The sequence below is a fragment of the Xiphophorus hellerii genome, chromosome 6 (genome assembly GCF_003331165.1).
Source record: "Xiphophorus hellerii strain 12219 chromosome 6, Xiphophorus_hellerii-4.1, whole genome shotgun sequence".
Classification (NCBI taxonomy): Eukaryota; Metazoa; Chordata; class Actinopteri; order Cyprinodontiformes; family Poeciliidae; genus Xiphophorus; species Xiphophorus hellerii.
Window position 1 is genome coordinate 28855720 of NC_045677.1, and position 19189 is coordinate 28874908.

Sequence of the window (19189 nt, forward strand, 5' to 3'; positions counted from 1 at the left end):
TTCTCCATAATGATGCATCTTTTCCCGGCAGGCCGCCGCCCAGCCCGTCCGGCGTGGTTTCCATCTCAGCGGGTCACACCCAGCATCCGTCCGTTCCCGTCTACGAGATGAAGTTCCCGGACCTGTGCGTCTACTGAACGACTCAAAACATCAACAAAGGCGACCTCCGCTTTTCCTCCAATCAGCGCGCTGCCAGGCGGCAGGGAACCAATCAGAGACTCGGACATGCGGCGGCCTGACCCGGCTGCACGTCGTTTCTCTGATTCACGTCCCTGAACCCAGACGGTCCAACAGAACAAAACCCGAACAACGCAAACCGCTTTACGCTCCGTGTCGATGCTCAAGCTTCACGCCGTGTAGAAAAACTAACCGATCCTGTTGGATAAAAACCACCTGCAGGTTTTAGCAGCAGAGGATCCAGTAGATCATCCGATACATCGACCCGATCGTCTGTATTTACTCGTAAAAAACCATCAAATCGAATCCGTTCAGTTCAAACGGCTCATGGTTGGTGAAACGGATCCAGCTTTTATTCCTGAAGCTTTTTAAGGATTTGAAGATTTACAAAATCACAACTTTCACAATGATTCCTAGATTAAAATTAGGCAAAATTTGCAATGTCTCAGTTTTTGTTCAATCCAGGAAGTCGGTGAAATGGGATTTTGTCTGGCAGATTTTCCAGGAATAACTTAGAAATAAACTCAATTAGTCTCGTTTTTCCTGAAACAAAGTAGAGAACAAAATGACACAAATGTTCAGTTTCCAAATATTTCACAACCAGATGATAAAGTAATTTTCAAAATGACATTTTTTGAGAACCACGTAAGGTCCAAAAATAAATCTTTTACAGATTATAATGAATATTGTGATGTTAAAATTAATGTAATTCAACAAGTTTTCTTGTTTGAATCTTCATTTTTTTCTGCCCTCTGTGTTCATAGACTAAAATAAATTTTTCTTGATCTCAAACACAACCATTAGAAGAGTTTGTGTAAAATTAATTCATATTTAGGTTTTTAAGGATAAAGTAAAACCTTGACATATTTTCCTTTGTCTTGTGAACTATGATGAAATATTTTAGGATTGATAGAAGAAATATTTCTTCAGAGTTTAATGTTTAACCAAAATAAACAGAAAAGCTTCAACTTTCATGCAGAAATATGAAGAATTACAATTTTTATGAACCTTGAAATAAAAATCCAATATGGCTGCCACATATTTAACCAAGTGGAAACAACCGCAGTCATAATTCATTTTTTTCCACTTACGTACCCGGTCTGTTCGTCACGCGCCAACATAAACACCGTCATGCAGTTCGGCACCTGGACACCAGGGGGCAGTGCATCACAATTTATGGACTTGAAGCGCTAGCTTGTTTGGCTACTGCCTGACCAGCTAACTGGCTAAAGATGCGACACTTTCCCACTATAACGTCCTATTTACGGCACCATGGTGGTTTTAGGACGGCTCTCCCAAAGAGGTCGCTTCCAGTTATCGGTTCACCAGGCGAACCGGGATTAAAGCCGCCGGATTAGTTCCAGATTAGAAGGTATGTGACCCGCTGGGCCTCATCAGCCCTTTAAATCAAAACTGCATCGATATTCCTGGATTTTCTTAAAGCTGGTTTGAAAAGCTGTAAAATCTTAGAGCTTGTTGTCATGGCTACTAAACCCAAGGATGTAAAGTTTGCAGAAGTGGGTCGGTTTGGAGTGTGAAGGTTGTTCCGGTCGGGCTGCAGCTGGTTTTGGTTACCAGAATATTCCTCCGGGCTGAAGGTCAGACATGAGCGAACGATCCGGGACACATCGATCTGATCTGATCCGAATCGTTTCCCGGTGGTTCCGTCGTACGTTGGGCTCGTCGTGCTTCCTGAAAAGTGAATGATGATGGTTTTTATTCACCAGCCTGAGCCTGTTAAAGCTGAACTGCGCACTGGTTTCATTACTTTAACTAGACCAAAACCAGCAGAACATCCGTTGGGACGCGTTCAGAAAGAACCGCTGACTGTCGCTGAGTTCGGGTCCAAAAGATGGAAACGGATTAACGTGAGTTCCTGAAGGTGCAATACCAACTATGACCACTAGGAGTCGGTTTCATTATTTACTAAAGTTAAAGCAGCATATAGAGCCCACAGGATTAAATATGCTGGAAAATAAAAGTTTGTCCTGTGAAACTTTGAGCTTCGTTTCTGTTCCTGAATAAAATCTATAAGTAAATATTTGACAGATTTTTCAAATGCTTTCTAGCTCCTTGATATTCGGTCTGGTGCTTCTCCACCAGCGTCTTTCCATAATCTTGGTGGCTGATATGAAAGGTTCTGGGCGATGCTTCAGTTTTTACCTGAGATTCCTGGAAAACTTCAGGGACGGTTTGTTTTAGGAAGTTCTGGGACGGACGGGCTGCTTTCCTGCCTCCAAGAGTTTGATCACGACTCGATCAACATTGTTGTCTAGTCTAGTAATAGTTTATCTGTGCAGCTGTCAGGCGGGTCGGGCAGGTTGAGATCGTCCACCAGCTTCTGTACAGAAACCTGATCCAAACTCGGTCCGTTCAGATCGAACCGGAGCAAACGGAGCCGTTGGTGAATCCCGACCTTCCCAAACTAACCACATGATTCGTTCTCTAAATATAAAACACTGTAAAACCTGATCCGTCTAGAACCCGACGTGTCACCGCCCGGCCCGGCCCGGTCCGGTCCGGTCCAGTCCGGTGACTGGCTTGTTTTAGACGTGGCTGGAAAACGTGATGAATGTCGCTGACGCAGCAGATCATATATTTTTGTACATTTTATGCATCACATGGTTCAGTTGCTGCCTGGTGGAGATTTCAAACATATCATTGAAAAAATGCTGAATCATCGTTTCTTGTTTGTCGTCGTTTAGCATTTGGATCATGAATCTTTGTCTCTAATCATAGAAATTATTTTTGACTAAAATGAGCTGTTATGGAAAGATTTTTAATTTAGATCTAAACTTTTTCACCAAATTGTCAGACATGTCAAACACCAGCACAGGCCTCCGGGTTTAGACCACTGCTTGATTTTTGCACATGAAAGTTTGTCAGTATTAGCGGCTGAGTGCAGGAGAGACCAGCTCTGGCATTTCAAACCCAAACGGATCGCGGTTCCACATGTTTGCACTTAAAACGGTTCCGAGGCACAAAAACAGCACAAGGTACGAATGGAAATGTTTTTACTCTGAATGTTCAGCCCGATTAGACCGGCCTTACTGTGGGATGCGCCCAGGATGGAGCCGCTCGTTTCCACGGCAACAGCGAAACCTTCTCGTTTTATTCGTCTGTGCTGCAGCAGTCTGTATTCTTGTGCCAGTTTTAGAGAAACGTCTCGTCTCTGTTCTCCTTCAAAGATAAAACGCTGACGCTCAGAGTTGTTGTTCAGTGATTTATGACCACTAGGTGGCGCCAAGGCTCAGCTCTTCCTGCAGGTTCAGGAAATGTCGTCGTTTTTGTTCTGGACTCACTGATCTGAACTTAAACACTGAAGATGATTGGCTTTTATGTTCTGTTATCTCATTTCCTGAACCTGAGCTGCAGCAGAGCCTCGGCGTTTACGATAATGTCTCAGAATGTGTTGAAATTTCATGTTGGAGATTCAAATAAAATGTTTCTATTGAAGTATTTGAGTTGCAAAGTTTTCTGTGGTTGGTTTAGTTTTCTTCTTCCTCCTTCTCCTCCTCCTCTTCATATTCCTCCTCCTCCTCCTCTTCCTCTCCCGGTCCTCCCGCCGGTTGTCTGTCTTGGTTCTGAATCCCACCGACCGTCTGCAGCTCTTCGGTCTCGGCTCTCGATGTTCCAGCAGGAGTCGGCGTCTCTTCATTTATTACATCAGAACTTTGATCACTGCAAACAATGAAATTTGTTTTAATTAAATATTAAAACGTCTTCTGTAGAAAAAAAATTGTTTTGGCGCTACACTAAAAAAAATAGCATTTTATTAATTCCAACCGTAAAGAATTTTCTATTAAGATTTAATGAAGGTGATTTTATCTCCTACTGCAGATAAAGGACTGGCTGCTTGTAAGTTCTTCCCAGGACCCACTTCCACTAATAAAACATTAGAAAATTCCTTTAACTGGACCTACAAGAAGGTCCATTGCACTGAGGTGGAACAGAACATAGAAAAGGAAATGGACCCGATCAGTCAGCCCTGAGGTTCTCTGTATCTCACCTGTCTGAATACTGAGCAGAACTCGTCTCGGGCTCCTCAGACTGGCTGGGTTTGCTCTCCTCACTGGACCGGGCCGGTTCCACTGCGGTTTTGGGGGGCCTGGCGGCCCGGCGGCAGGGCGGCGCCGGTCCGTGGCAGCGCTGCGACGGCAGGCTGTGGTTGAAGTGCGCCGCAGCCATGCACTGTGCTGTGGTTTTATCACACACACACTGCAGTTTGTCGCACACTGTGATGCCCCGACCTGCAGATGAAACGACGATGATTCAGAATCTGGACGACATCAGAACCTCCTGCAAACACTTTCAGAACCTTCATGACTTATTAAAGCCCTGATGGAGGACGTGGGAAAGTGATTTCTATGTTCTGAGACATTTTGCTTCCTTAAACAGAACTGGGTTCCAGGAAACAACCTGTGAAATATTAAAGTTTGACCAGGAGAAAACCTTTTCTGAAGCTGACCTGTTGCTTCCCAACAAGTTTCATCAAAGTAACCTCTAAATACTTTTATTTTGAAATAGACATACTTCCTGTGTTGTAAGCAACGTTTCATAATCCTCTCTGCGTTCTGATTCATGCTGAATATTAGGAACTTTATCTCGGCGTTAAAACTGCACTCACATCGCGGTTTGTTGCGGCTCTCGCAGGAAATGTGAGCGTTGAGCTTCCTGTCGGCTCGGCAGCCCAGGGAGTCGATCTGTTTCAGGCAGCAGCGATGGAAGAAGCAACATCTGAGGAGCAGAGCAACTTTCAGGCTGCAGCTCAGAAACTGTCACTGAATTATGCAGGAAGTAATTATTAAAAATGCTGGGAGTCGTTACCATAGATACGGTCTCATTATCTACTCACATTTTACCTGTTTAGTTAACTTAAGAAAATATTTGCCTCCAAAAAACAGCAGAAATAAAGACAAAATCAGGAACAAGAAATGAGTTAAAAAACTTTTGGAAAAAATACACGACCTTAAATTTATTATTTAATGTTTCTGCATTTAAGAATAAATGTTTCAACTTTTACCAAACATTTTTCTCTGAGAAAAATTTCAGCAATTTCAAGTTAAAGGCAGAAAAATCAAAATCAGTAAAAATCTTTCACAAAGTTTGTATTAGATACTTATTTTAATAATGTTTTAAAACATTAATATTTTAGTAGCAATAAATATTTAATAGTATTATTGAAATGATATAAATATTTATATAATTAAAACATTTAAAATGCTTATATTCACAATATTGGATAATGAAAATAATACATTGTTAGAATGCTTATTAATATTTAAGATGTTTATTTTTTTAATATTCACATTTAATACACATCGACATGTTTATTTTCTGTACAATTTATTTTAAATTTTTATAATTTTGTGCCCATTTATCAGAGAAAATTACATTTTAAATATAGTTATTTTTCAGTAATTATTACTATATTTCCTATTAAATCTGAAAACTGGTCAGGCTTGGAGATGTTAATGATTTCTAAAAAATTCTAATTATACATAAAGTTAAAAAAAAATCAATAAAATACTGAATAAATGTAATTTTTGAAGGCACTCTGCAGTAGGATTTATTTGTGTATTTTATGTAAATAAATTCCCATGGGGCCGTGCTCACCTGTCCAGCTGGTCCAGAGGAAGCCCCGCCCCTTCCTGTCCGCAGTAGCAGCCGTACATCTCGTACTCGTGCGGACATCGTCCCGTCAGGCAGCGCAGCATCTCCCCCAGCGCCGGCATCTCTCTGCGGCTCCGGCCGTCGCTGCTGAACACGCTGAAGGAGGAGCTGCATTCTGATTGGACGAGACATTCAGCAGCTCATGCGTTAAACGCCTCACCGCCAGCGATGGACGTCCTGAGGTCAAAGCTGCGGCTCACCTCGGCCGCCCGGCTGCTGGATGTCGGTCAGACCGACGGACTCCAGCAGAGACCAGGCGAAGAACGGCACCGCCCTCTTCGGACCTGGCTCCGCCCCTAATGACAAACATTGGCATCACCTCCTCTGAGACGCTTAATCTGAGATTTATGAGCTTCCCTCTGACCGCCACTAAAGGGTCAGAGGTCATCTGATTATGCTCCTCAGACAGTTCACTCTGTACGTAGTTCTCATGTGACGCCACACTTCTAACTTTGTAGCTGGCAGCCATCTTGGTAGGTATCTGTAACTGTCATGACAGTTGGTATGGTTCAATCTTGACAGTAGCCATTTTGTTGATACATTTGTCTCTTGCAGATTGGTCAGGCATGTTAATACAAAGTCTTTTAATCGTCTAGAAGTCATGGTTCATCTAAGCTTTGTGCTGCGCTGCCTACCAAGATGGCGGTTCAGTGACTTCAGGTTCACTTCTGGTTTTATGGGTTTTATGTATGAAACCCTGAGCTGCGTCCTGTTTAACAGCCGTACCGTCTTCCTCCTGCGAGCCTTCCTCCTCCTCTTCCTCCTCCACCTCCTCCTCCTCCTCCTCACAGAGAGGCGTCGTCGTCGCTGTGATTGGTGGAGATTTCCCAGCTGACGCTGAGCTTCCTGTGGGTTTGTTCTGGGCGATGGTTGGAGATGCGGGTGACAGAAGCTCCACACCTGCAGCAGGTTAAAGGTGAAGATCAGAAGATTCCTGATTCTCCTGAACCTGGTGGAGATTTTCACCGAGTCTCCAAGTCCGAGTTCAGCCGTCCAACAGGAAACCCAAAGCTGTTCTTTTCTTTAACAAGTGTTTCTGTTGAGCTGTTATTCAGTCGTGTTTTAACTCTCTGTCTGAAGTCCAGCAGGAATGTTTAACCATTCCTGATGTGATCAACCATTTAAGAGTATAGAGTAGAAACGATCTGCAAACATGAATGAAGCCACTCCACATCAAACAAACACAAAAACCAAACAGAAAAACGCTGCAAAGAAAAAATGCCTCAATTATAAGGAATAGAAGCAACAGGGAAAATGTAACAAACAGAAAAACAGCTGCAAAATCCTCCAGACCACTAGGGGAAGTCAGTCACCAAATATTACCAGAACTGGACCTTATCAATAAGCAAGAGGGAAAAAATATTCTAAATTTTGATTTCAGAAGATTAAAGTAATAATTTTGAGAATAAGTCAGATTTTTCTTTTCATTGGCCCTAATCTCCTTCCGTACAGTAAAGACGGGAAGTTCAGAAGAAAGAAAAGGTGCGTTATGTTTCATGTTGTTTACATAACAAATCAGGGCCATTGTAAATATTAGAACAAATAGGAGTAAATTTCTACCAATAAAATTTGCTGTTTAAAAAAAAAAAAAAAAATTCAACTTGAAACTCAGAAATTTCAGCTTTTTCAAATTCCAAAGATTTTTTAAAAGATTTTGGAGAATCTGAAAAAAAAACTTTTCAAGCAAATTTTCAACTTTGTAAATTTCTAAGATTAATCTTATGATAATTTACTCCTTCTTTGTTTTTCTATCTACATTTTCCCTGATACGACGTTGAACTTTTGCAATATTGTAGAACAGCAGTGTATATATGTAGGTGATATTACCCTCCAGACCACTAGGGGGAGTCCAGTGTGGCTAAAATCACTTCTGTCAACATGCTGCAGTTCTATAGTACGGTGACAAACTGAATCCTGTTAAATCATGGCATCCCGTCTTTCCAGATGTCAAATCCTGTAATATTTGGTTCCCGACTCCCCCTAGTGGTCTGGAGGACTGAGAAGCAAGTTTGCAGAATTTTCCCCTTTTGCTTCCATTTCCTGCAGTATTATTTGTTTTGGAGTTTTTTTATCCTTCATGTGTTTGCAGCTGTTGAAACATTTATCTTCCTGAACAACCGAACATCGTGTTCTGCTCCTCAGCACGTCTCTAAGGCCGAGTCCAGCCGTCTACAGAGGAAACAGGAAGTACAAGTGAAGAGACCCTCAGCTGACCTCAGACCTGCTTCCTCCTTTGAAGGTGCAGCTGGAGCTAACGTGAAGCTCTCCTCCCCATACAGACACATTCACTCCTAGAAGCAGCTTATTAATATTAATGTTTCGCCTCATAACTGCCAGGATTCCCAGCTCAGCTGTCCCAGAGCCTCAGGGCGTCATTACAGACCCAGTCAAGAGGAAAACGGTTTCTCCACCTGCTGCAGGTTTTCTACCTGGCAGGGAAACGGCGCCGGATGACCCGGCAGCTCAGAACCTGATTTTATGAAGCTGCACAAAGAGCAGAACGGATGCTGGAACATTTCCTGCAGACTTCTGGGTTCTCCTGAAACCAGTGAGTTATGAACAGTTAAACCCAACATGACGGGAAAATCTCAGGTCACTTTCTCCTTATTCCATATTCATACAGAGTTTCAATGTTGAACCAACAGCCAGACATTAGATTAGCTCAATTCATTTTTACATCATAAAATGTTTATATAATAACTAAAACATTAATTTTATTTTCATTTGCATCATTTTCAGTGGTTCTTGTTAATAGAACGTTTACCGGTTCCATCCAGCAGCGTGTTTCTCAGAGATGCTGAGGTGAGAACCGACGGCGCGGCGCCAGCAGCAGGAATCTGCGCCTGATCCATCCCATAATAAACACCAGCAGGTCTCCGTGGAGACGGCGGCCCGTTTGGGGTCGCTCCTTCATGGACCAACTGGACCGGATCTGCAGCAGATTCAGAACTTTTCAGCTCTAAAATCCAACAGTGGGAAGAGTTTCATCAACCTGAGCAGTGCAGCTCCTCTGGGCTGTGTGCTAAGCCCCGCCCTTTTCACACTTCAGACCAATCACTGCTCATCAGTCTGACATCAAACTAGGTGACGATCCAGTTCTTAACAAAACAAAGACAATTGTTGTGGTTTTCACCAGCCTCCTAAAAATGGTGAGGAAATGGAAACTGTTGACGGCATCACACTGCTCAGCAAAATAACCTGAGATAAATCTTAGCACCTCCCACCTGGTGAGGGAAGAAAAAACTTTTCCTCCTCAATAAACTCAAAAAATCTAAACTTCCACCCCTGTTCTGAAGAAGAATCTGGAGCTGCTCGTTTCAGCTTTTCATTAAAACTAAAACAGAAACAGGCAGATCAGAGTCTGGTGCAGTTTAACCATCTCACTTTTACTCCTGAGCATTTCTGACTCAATCAGGACGATTTAGAAAACTTTAACATAAGATACATAAAAGCTCCAAAAATGTAACGTGAATTCAAAAAAAGTAACATTTAAGTTAAAAAAGTAACTAAAGTTCCAAAATGTATCATGTTAATTATAAAACAGCCACATGAACCACTTATTAGAATCAGTAAACATAATATCTGCATTAAAGTGCAAACATGGATCTAAAAAAAAGACAAACTGGTTTCTATGTTTTTCTGGCTCACCGGGTCTCGTTGGACTCGTTGGACCCGTGAGGCTCGTTGGACCCGTGAGGCTCGTTGGACCCGTGAGGCTCGTTAGGCTGATTTCTGCAGGACTCTGGGTCATCTGATCTTCAGCTTGGTCCTCCCACTCCACTTCTTCTGCCTCTTTCAGGCCTGGAGATGCAGAGATTGGAAACGTCTGAGCCAAGTGAGTCACTCAGTGGGAAGAGAAATGATTTTTGGTGCCATGAAAGCTGTGGGACCAGCAGCTCCAAATGGAATAATTAGCAGCTCAGGAAAAAGATCAAGAAACTAAAAAACAGGAGATTTAAACGGTCACCATTAGAGATCAAACTCTGGAGTTTCTGCTGTTCTCGGTTTCTCTCGGCTGCCCGTTCCTCCCACTCCTCTGCAAGAAAAGATTTACATGCAGTAAAACTCCAGTTAAATATTTTCGGTTTGGTGAATCTTTTAGAAAACAGATTCAGCTTTAGAGGAGCAGGAGAAACATTTTCAGTTAAAATCCGTTTCTGTTGCTCATATTAAGCTCATTTTGTCTGCAAACGTCCCAGCGTGGCGCCGCTCCTCTCTGATCCTACCAGGACGAGTCCGGAGGACGGTCGGTTCTGGTGGTCCGGTGATGAATCCTCCGTCCAGCCCAGCCGGATTACTTTGGCTTTCCACAGTACCGATCATGGCCCGGTCCGGTTCTGATGGTTCAGAGGATGTAAAAGTGAAAAAGTAGACAGTAAGATTTGGTAAAGAACCAAGATTAAAAATGATATACATGTCAATTCCAAAAACCAACATATACTATCATATACTATCATATACTATCATATACTGTGCTGCCATAGAAACCTGTAGCTCAGCTCAGTGAGGTAAATATATAATATATATATATACGTATATAATGTTTGTTCAATACTTTGGTCAGTTTTGCTGTTTAATGCTTAGAAAATAAAGTTGTCTTGGTTATTTTTATCATTTTATTTCATTAATACATTCAATTATGTTTTCCTAAAACAATACAACATATTAACTAATTAGATTATTATGTAATTATGGATAAATATAAATAATACACAAAGAATGTGATGCTAAACTGTGATTATTTCCTCTCAAGTTAAGCAGAAGTTTATTATTATTATTATTATTATTCAGAATCCTAAAGTGTGAATATTTTTCCTGTGGATCCTGGAACCGGGATGTTTACCTGCGGGCGGCGGGGCGGCGCTGGACAGCCGCTCTGCTGCTGTGAGAACATCTGGAAAGAGGAAGGATGAGGTCAGTTAGAGTCCAGGCAGGAACAGCAGTTGGACGTTAGCAGGATGTTAAGCTGCGTTTGTCCTTCAGAGGTGGAAGAATCGTCGTGTTCTGGTCGGTCCAAACAGAGGCTTGCTGCAGGCCTGCGTCAGTTTTCACAGAGAAAAGCTCAGACCTCCAGCAGGCTTCACTAACTTTTCTCTGTGAAGTTGACTTCTCCACTTTAATGACCTCCACTTCAACTCAGTCTGAGAGCAGCTCAGCCTCTTCCTGCAGCTATATTTAGACACTCTGCTCTGTGAACCAAAGATTTTTCTCTTCCCAGATGAACGTGGGCAGGAAGCTGCAGGATGAGACGTCAGGAGGTCGTTGTTTTAATTGGCTGAGGTGTGAATCAGCCGCTTCCTGCGGTCTGACCCTCTCCAAACGTGACGCACCGTCCAGAGACGAGTGGAGGCTCCGTCCTCTCAGGCTCACCTGTTCTGTTGAAGACGTCGTCAGCCTCCGCCACGCCGCCGCCGAGCCAATCTGAAATGAGAACCAGACTTATGACAGATCCCAGCCGCTGACCGGACTCCGACCCGGATCAGGACGAGAGGAGGAAGATGTGAAAATGAGTCAAGCTGCTGCAGAATCCGGGCCCCAATTAACAGAACCGGAATTTAACTGGAAAATGTGTCTTTTATTGAAAGAGCAGCATCAAACCCAGAAGGAGAATTGTAGATTTCCACAATTTCAGAAACTAAAACATAAACCATTCAGGAACTTATGGAGCACCAGTGAAACCAGTCAAACACCAGCATCCAGTGACCAGAAATCTGCAGCCACCCACTAAGAGTAAAGGTTAAGGGTCAGATGACTTTACCCCTTTACTAAGAGTAAAGGTTAAGGGTCAGATGACTTTACCCCTTTACTAAGAGTAAAGGTTAAGGGTCAGATGACTTTACCCCTTCTACATTTATGGTTTTTTTCCCAAACAGCCAAAGAGGCGTATTTGATTCCACAGATGCCAGGTGATGCATATTCTACACATACTGAGGATCATATTGTAGCAATTTGCTGCCACCTAATGGTTGGAACCTAATCTGACTACTTGCAATCTAAATACATAAATCAATATTTGTAGCTTGTAAAATTAAACAGTAACAAAAAACTGCAGTAGTTTGGGTTATTTAACCTGTCAAAGAAAAAAAAAAGTTAATTTTTCAAAGTTATTCATTTATAAATGTCTCAGTTTGATGCTAAATATTTAGATCAGATATAAATATTTAGCTTGAAGCGGTTTAGCTAAATACTTAATTATCTAAATATATAGTTTATTTAGCTGGTAAACTAAATACTTAATTTGGAGCCAAATACTTGGTTAGCTAGCTAAATATTTAGTTCAAAGTTACATATTTATCTTGCTAACTAAATGTTTAGCTCAAACCTAAATATTTAGTTTGTTTCCAAACTAAAGCTAAACTTGCTAGCTCTGTTTAGCTAGTTAGCTAGCTAAATATGTAGTTTGTCTCCAAACTAAAGCTAAACTTGCTAGCTCTGTGTAGCTAGTTAGCTAGCTAAATATTTAGTTTGTCTCCAAACTAAAGCTAAACTTGCTAGCTCTGTGTAGCTAGTTAGCTAGCTAAATATTTAGTTTGTCTCCAAACTAAAGCTAAACTTGCTAGCTCTGTGTAGCTAGCTAAATATTTAGTTTGGTCATTTTTGACTATAACTTAAAAACAAACCGTGACATTGTGGTAACATCCAAACTAATAACAAAACTTCTCAGTTTAGCATCTGCTTGACAAAAAAACCAAACTAAAACACTGAGCGTCATTGTTAATAAATTAAACCAGTAAGAAGTTTACGGACGAGTCTGTGGCTGGAAACCAGTTTAAAGATCAACCAATTCTACCACCAAGATGTAAAATATAACGTCAGATGAACCTTGCTAAGAGATTTCCAGTAATAATAATATTAGTATTAGTAATCATCCTAACAGTTTGCTGTGAAACTGAGATCCAACCCACCTGGAGCATTTCCGGCGGAGCAGGCGGCCTCCGTCAGGCCCCTCAGACTCGGGTTGTAGCGGCTCCGCGTCGCGCAGTCGATGGCGGCTCGGTCGCATTCACAAACTTTCTGCTGACACGGGTCGCCAACGTCTGCAGGAGAAAGAGGAGCCATGAACCCAAATCCTCAGGAAGAATCTCCGGGTTCTGTTCGGTCTGAGACTCACCGCAGCTGCTGCTTTCTGCGGAGCAGGAGAAATTATACGGAGGCAGAGGCAGCGGCTGCCTGCAGGGGGCAGCACTCTGGTAGCACCGCCTGTGAGCTGCACAACAGCTGCAGCAGAAGAAAACAACAAAAAGCTACTGAAACCTGACCAGGAATCATTTCAAACCAGTAGCAATACTTCAACGTTATTATTTTTACTCAAGTAAAAGTAAAAAGTACCATTCAAGAAATTACTGAAGAGCAAAAAAGTATTTGGTTAAAGGTTTACTCAACTACTGAGTAACTGATCAAATGATCAATTATTTAATGTCTAAAAATTACATAATCAGATGGATCGAAATATAAAGTTAAGTGGAAATTTTGGTATTTTAAGGACAAAAATGACAATAATTCATACAAATAACAAAACATAACAAAATCAGGCAAAATAAATCTTTCCCAGATCAGTTTCTTTCAATAAAAAACATATTAAACTTTAACAAACACTGCAGATGTGTGTCTGTCTGGTGAATTTTTGGTTAAACCACATTTGTTTTTCATTCAGTGGGTAGAAAATCTAGAAATTTTACTCAAATAAGAGTAGAAATACGTCGTAATAAAATTACTCATGTAAAAGTAGAAAGTACAGCATAGTAAAAATACTCCTTTTTTCAAAAAACTTAGTCAAGTAAACTCTGTTTCCAACCAGAAGAAAATCAAATTTACAGAAGTCTTCGCATTTCTAATCATTGTTGCAAATTTTTCTTCTGCTTAAAATGTGTTTAGATGAGCATCAAAGTTTACAGATTCTCCTCTAATCCCTAACGGATCAGATGAGGATCTGAGAATCATCTGGGTTTTGTTTACGTGTCCAGAGGATCCACCGGGTTCCCAGACGCCACATGTCTGCAGGAGCAGCCGTAGTCCTCCAGGTCCCGCGGACACAGCCCTGATGCACACCGCAGCCTGGACACGAAGCTCAGCAGCGAGGGGAAGTTATCGAAGACGGCGTGGAGCCAGACGAAGCGCAGACCCAGACAATCTGACGGAGGAGAGAGAAGATGGAGCTGGTCCAATTAAAATGAAACTTCAGCAGATTTCTGTCCGTCCCACAGGTGATCCCATCTGCTGGGTTCATGTATGATTATTACAATCAGTCTCACAAAAAATTAATCTATAATCAATCATTTTGTAATAATCAGTAGCTTTGTTTTCTCACAGCTGCACAACTTGGGTTTAAATGTTAATATTACTTCAAAAGGGATTTAAATCATCTTTCTGTGTGATAATTAAAATAGATTTTTGTGTGTTTTGAAACGTTTCATCATATGAAACATTTTTCTGTTGGCAACATGGCTCACTCCTCACCGTCATCTGATGTAGCATTTATTCAGAGGGAAAAAACTAAATGTTATTTCTTCTTTCAAAAATCACTGATGACAAATTTATTGGCATCAACAACAAGTGCTATCAAAATAAATAAACTAACCATTTTTAAAACCTTGCTTTACTAACAGAGAAATATGTCTCCAACTTTTAAATGAGTAATCTTTGATTCTCTGGAACATAAATATGATGTTCAAATTGGGAAAAGTTTTCTTTATCTCCACGGATTCAGCCAATCAGTACAAAGGAAAACAAATGCAGCCTCTGGATTGGCTGCTTTGTAAAAGCCAACCAATAATGTGTCATTAAACATTAAACGTAAGTATTTCAGCTTCCCAGGCTGCATTTTCTTTAGAATATTTTAGATTTGCTCTGTGAAGAAAACAGGCGGACGTCCGCCGAGGCTCTTCAGCATCAAACACTCCTGGTGGGTTTGCTGAAAAACAAGTCATGAGAACCGTTAAGTACGGTGGAGGAGGAGTGATGCTGTGGGACTGTTGCTCTGCCTCCTCAGACTGCATAAGTTCAGATTTTAAATAAGAATCACCTTTGACAGAAAAACTGAAAATGAGTCATTAGTCAGCAGAAAAATGCTCCAAACGAGTTAACAGAACATTTTCTTAAACATTAGTTTACTTTGAGGTTATTATCTGTCACTTGGTGCCAATAATTGTTGAGGTTGTTTTTAAATTAAATATTATCCAAAAGAGAGAGAGAAAGAAAACATGAACTATGACTCCACATCAAATCAAACCAGAACATTAAAGAAATTAATGTTCTGACATTTTAGAACTGATTATCGTTCTAAAATGTGCTTCTCTCTGTTTAAAATAGTTTTTTTTCTTTGAGTAAATATCAGCTAATTAAAGTAATTAAAGTAAAGATGAAAGTCGTGAAGGAAACGTTTCTCCCTGCAGGCTGTGATCCGGCTTGACCCGCTGAACCTTCAGCTCCACTCGTTCATTAGGATTAATTCAAGCAGCTGTGTGGTGACCGTTAACATGCCTGAAGTTTATTGTTCCAAATAAAAAATAAAACAATAATAATAGAGGATGATTCTCACCAATTACATGACCTGCGTCTCGGCTGCTGCCCTCTGGGTCCGGACAGAACGCGGCGCTGCCGGAGAGCGCTGCAGAAAAACAAGAGATTTAATTCATGCAACATTTAACACATCAGCAGTTAATTGATTAATCATTGTGTGATTAGTGTAATTACACAAATAAAGGAAAGCATGAGGGCAGAGAGGGAGCAGGCAGCCTAGAGCTCAGTGATTGGGTGAAACTCACTGCAGGAAGCCGCCGGCAGCATGAAGATCCACAGCAGAAACATGATGAGATCCTGCCGAGAAAATCTGACTGGAAAAACATTAGAACCACAATAAAACAAGAACAGATGGAGGAGCCTCAAAATGAAAACTAAAAAAGCTTTTATTGGAGAAAAATGGCAGCTTCAGAGCAGCGATCCGCACTGCACCGGCCCTTTAAGGTGGCGCCTTCCGATGGTTAGCTTATGAGACGGTGACCCCAAGGTCACCATCTCTGACCCCAAACACCGTCACCTCCAGGCTTCCTCCAGAAATAAAAGGCAACAAAATGGACATAAAAATCAGCTTTACTGGAGCCAGACAGACACGTCAAAACATTTACTGACATCTTCTGATACTGATGTTAGCACCGATATATCGTGCTAACAGTTACAGTGCTACGCTAACACGGTATTTAGCAGAAGCTAATGCTAAAACGCTTTAGCACCACAGTATGTGGCAGAAGCTAATGCTACATGCTATACAAACATCACTAGCGGAACAAGTCAGCATCGGGCCGGGGGGCGGGGCTAATCACCCAGCATGTGTCAGTGACATCACAGGATTTGTTTTTGCGCAGCTACCAGGACGGTTTACGCTTCAGGAAGTGGTTCAGATTTCTGCCAAGTTTCAGTTTGATTGATGTTCAGTTTTGCCTAAATTCCTGCTACAGTTTGTTTAGGTGAAGTTTCCTGTAATGTTTTTATTTGGTGCAGAGAGAACATGAAGCCAGAAGATCCTCCATAGTCGGCTTCATGTCGGCTTCATCACAGCCATCAGGGAGGAGGAGGGAAACATCACAGCTGCTTCCTGCCAGGCTGTAACAGAGACCTGCATTTACTCCAGCATCTCACACCAGCTCCATAAATTACCCCCATCACCATAACGATTACTGCTGCCGCGCCAGACGAGGCCTTCAGCGCCCGCTGCATCAGCGGTTAGTGGCTCCAAACCGCTCAGCCCACCTGTGGCTCTGCTGCACGACACCAACAAGTGGGTTGTTGATGCTTCACAGAACCGGCTGGATTTCACCTGGAGCAGGAAGCGATATCACTAACGGGGGGCTAACGCTAACGCTGCTACACTTTATCTTTAATGGCAGCTGAAGACCCTGAGCCTCCGCGTTAATGGAGACGGCGGCTGCTGAGGCAACAGGAGCTCCAGCTTTACCTCCCCAGTTTATATCAAACAAGATAAATACAACAGCCTGAGTTAGCATGCTAAATGCTAATCATAAAATGATCCGACAGGTTTGTATTTTGGACATTTCGGCACAAACGTCTGATACCAACAGCCAAGCACGGTGGTGGAGGAGTGATGACTGAGGAGGTTGAGCTGCACCTGCATGCACAGCCCTGCATACTGTCTGTAATTTAATCCAGATTCTACACCTAAACAGGAGCCAATCCAGCTGATTCAAGGCAAGATGGCAAAAATCAAGCACAAACTAAAACTAAAGACATATTTTAGAAGAATTTAAAGAAATTCATGTTTGGACTTTGAGAAATTTTCCTCATTTTCATGTAGTAAACATTAAACTCCAATAAAATCATGTTGCCACCAGTGCAGAGCTTCCTCAACAATGGCAGCAGGTGAAGAAAGGGAAGTAAAGAAACAACTGCTGTCCAAGGAAACCATGACTGACTGGAACAGAAATACCTGGACGGAGAGCGGAGGCCTGCTGGAGTCGTTTCTCCCGACTGTTTCCAACACGTGGAGAAGAAAAGTTAAGAGCTTCCAGCAGCAAAGGATCAAAAATGTTACCAAAGAGCAACTTTTCTTCAATCCAGGAGCAATTTAGTGAGAAACTGAACCAATTCTACTGAAAACCCAGAGAAAAGTTCTCAAAAATGAACAAACTGATGGACTCTAAGCACTAAAAATGGGTCGGCCTTCCAGGATTCGGTCCCAGAGTTTACATCCAACATGAGGAAGAATAAACTCTAGACTTCTGGAGACCTCTTCTATCTTCAGCCTGAAGTTTTCCTGCAGATTTGTTGATTGGTTTGTTTTCTTAAAGTTGCCCTGACTCGTCTGCCTGGTCTGATACTCCAGCCTGTTTTCCAGTCGACCTCCAAACGAATCCAAGGACACAGAAACATCCAGAGAGGATCTGCAGGAGCTTCCTTCAGCTAAACATCCACTTATTGTTAAATATCAGCCTGAATATTCACAGAACATGTTTATAAAACAACAATATTAACATCCATTTCATGCATTTGTCAAACAAACTGTAAGGTTTTACCTTATTTGTCTTCCAGACGTTGGAGTTTGTCCCTCCAGCCAGACACACCCAGCCAAAGTGGGTCAGCCTCTTTACTCCCACAGAATGAATCCTCAGCTTCTTTAGCTGTTTATCACTCCGAGCCTCCAGCTCTCATTGGCTATCGGGTGACACCTGAGCAGAAGCTTATCCCGGTCCGGTTCCTGCGCAGGTATGTCGGGGGTTTTTATAAATGCGGGCGGGGTCCGGCAGGGGGATCCACAGAGCCGCCTTTGTCCAGCAGGGGTCTGGATCTGCGACCCGGGAGGATCAAACGGGTCAAACAAACGGGTCCTGTTTGCACTCATTGATCCTCCCGGGAGTTCGGATCAATGAGTGCAAACAGGAGGGGAGGGGCCGGCCCGCCGGAGCAGCAGGGCTGGCGGCGAAGCTTTGGGTCGGACAGGTGGAGAAGATCCAGGTGTTACAGAACATCTGGAGGCTATTAATGGAAATCTGACCCGTTTTTAAGATCCAAAGTAAAAAAGTCTCCAACATGAAAAGACCTACAGCATTTTAAAGAGCTGCTTTATTTACATTTATCATTTATTTAATTCAATCTATGAAAACAGGCAAAAAGAAACGTTTGTTTGGATGAAAGAAATAATGAACTTTTAGTTCCAGCGCAGTGATCCTCAGAGCTGCTGGTGGAAACCAAACAAAGAAGGAAAATCAAGGAAGACGCAGAGTTTGGATCTGTCAGCAGGTCTTAGTGGAGGTTTTTTCATTCTAATAAGACTAATATCTAGATATAGAGATGTTTATTTAGGTCTGACTATTTTAGTGTGTTTCCCACTTTCAGAAACTCTTGCAAAGACTTGCAAGTCTTTACAAGTCTTTGCAAGTCTTTACATAGGGTCTCGATAAGGTCTTTACCTGGTCTTGGTTAGATCTTTACCTGGTCTTGGTTAGATCTTTACCTGGTCTTGGTTAGATCTTTGTTCTTTCTTGGCAAAGTCCAGATGTGTTCCTCACTTCCCTCGACGTGTCCAGAATTTCCTTTCTAGATGAAAATCTTAAAAACTTGTTATCGTCTCTGTTTCCTGAATAAATAAAGCCTTAAATTCCCAAACTGGCCGAAGAGCCACAGAGTTCTGACCTCAGAAAAGTTCTGAAGAGATTTTGTCCCCAACAGAATGTCAGGATTTTTCTTTAGTAAAGATTTCCAAGAGAAAAGGCCTAAAAGAAGCAGCTTTTCCATAATAATGACTCCAGATAAAATAAAACTCAAACTCACCACAGATAGAAAAACAACTAAAAAAGAGAAATGATTAAAAACGTCCCAGAGGAAAGAT

At 42.0% G+C, this 19189-nt stretch overlaps 2 protein-coding genes across 6 annotated transcripts in view; one reads left to right on the forward strand and one right to left on the reverse strand.

The window, feature by feature from the left end:
• efr3a (EFR3 homolog A (S. cerevisiae)) overlaps window positions 1-3633 on the forward strand; it is a 64052-nt gene extending 60419 nt beyond the window's left edge. For all 5 annotated transcript variants that reach the window (XM_032564428.1, XM_032564426.1, XM_032564427.1 and 2 more), the window contains one exon: window positions 32-3633. In XM_032564428.1, coding sequence (XP_032420319.1) covers window positions 32-137 — 106 coding nt within the window. In that variant the 3' untranslated portion in view covers window positions 138-3633. The remainder of the gene's footprint in view (window positions 1-31) is intronic.
• On the reverse strand, window positions 3286-19148 carry oc90 (otoconin 90). The gene is made up of 17 exons (XM_032564449.1): window positions 15615-19148; window positions 15389-15457; window positions 13807-13981; window positions 12962-13068; window positions 12756-12887; window positions 11221-11271; window positions 10694-10744; window positions 10077-10187; window positions 9818-9886; window positions 9499-9651; window positions 8615-8782; window positions 6577-6750; window positions 6051-6146; window positions 5794-5965; window positions 4805-4914; window positions 4187-4427; window positions 3286-3858 (listed from the first exon to the last, which is right to left on the reverse strand). Exons 1-17 carry the CDS (start codon window positions 15655-15657, stop codon window positions 3666-3668), a joined length of 2115 nt encoding a protein of 704 aa, XP_032420340.1. The 5' UTR covers window positions 15658-19148; the 3' UTR covers window positions 3286-3665.
• Window positions 19149-19189: the final 41 nt, after the last annotated feature.

Excerpts from the sequence above, each read along its gene's own strand:
- oc90 (XM_032564449.1), bottom strand. The coding sequence starts at position 15,657 with ATGTTTCTGCTGTGGATCTTCATGCTGCCGGCGGCTTCCTGCA. Across the intron at positions 13,982-15,388 it reads AGACGCAGGTCATGTAATTG|ATTGTCTGGGTCTGCGCTTC; the intron begins GTGAGAATCATC and ends CTCCTCCGTCAG. Across the intron at positions 11,272-12,755 it reads CTCCGCCGGAAATGCTCCAG|ATTGGCTCGGCGGCGGCGTG; the intron begins GTGGGTTGGATC and ends TTCTCATTTCAG.